The sequence below is a fragment of the Eimeria mitis genome, genomic scaffold (genome assembly GCF_000499745.2).
Source record: "Eimeria mitis Houghton genomic scaffold, Emh_scaff134, whole genome shotgun sequence".
Taxonomy (NCBI): domain Eukaryota; phylum Apicomplexa; class Conoidasida; order Eucoccidiorida; family Eimeriidae; genus Eimeria; species Eimeria mitis.
The window spans coordinates 12,912-13,533 of record NW_013568835.1 but is presented as its reverse complement, the minus strand read 5'-3'; the positions used below and the strand labels follow the sequence as shown (position 1 = coordinate 13,533).

Sequence of the window (622 nt, the reverse complement as noted above, 5' to 3'; positions counted from 1 at the left end):
CATCGAAAAACGGAGGAATACGAACAACAGCAAACGAAGCAAAGCTGCTGCTGCTGCTGCTGCTGCTGCTGCTATTGTTGTCTGTGGTTGCTGCTGCTAGAGCAGCAGTATCATCGTCCTTGTTGCTGTCGCTGCTGCTGCTGCTGCTGCTGCTGCTGCTCTGCAGCAACAGTTGCTGCTGCAGTTTGTGAAGGGGCAGCAGCGCCCTCTTTCCGTCGCTGTTTGCTGCAGCATTGCTGCTGCTGCTGCTGCTGCTGCTGCTGCTGCTGCTGAGTATAGAAAGAGGAATCTTAATCTTCGTCCCCGGCAGCAGCAGATGCGGGGGCAGCAGCTGCAGCAGCTGCTGCTGCTGCCATCCAACTATGTGCGGCAGCAGCGAGACAAAGACAACCCGCTGCTGCGGCAGCAGCGCAATTACTCTTGCATACACATGCTGCTGCTGCTGCTGCTGCTGCTGCTGCTGCTGCTTCTGCTGCTGCGGGTTGATGAGCTGCAGCAGCTGCTTGTCGAACTGCTGCTGCAGTTGCTCCTCAGTTGCTGTGCTGCTGCTGCTGCTGCTGCTGCTGTTGCTGCTGTTGTCTTGGTGCTGTTTTCCGTTTTGCTTCGCCTTTTTGCTGCTGAG

General features: G+C 56.9%; 1 protein-coding gene across 1 annotated transcript in view; it reads right to left on the bottom strand.

Annotated features, from left to right (window-relative positions):
* EMH_0094130 (uncharacterized protein) overlaps positions 1-622 on the bottom strand; it is a gene marked incomplete at both ends in the record, with an annotated part of 20,333 nt that overhangs the window by 17,080 nt on the left and 2,631 nt on the right. Inside the window, one exon of the mRNA XM_013494929.1 lies at positions 3-622. Within this exon, the coding sequence (XP_013350383.1) occupies positions 3-622 (620 nt within the window). The remainder of the gene's footprint in view (positions 1-2) is intronic.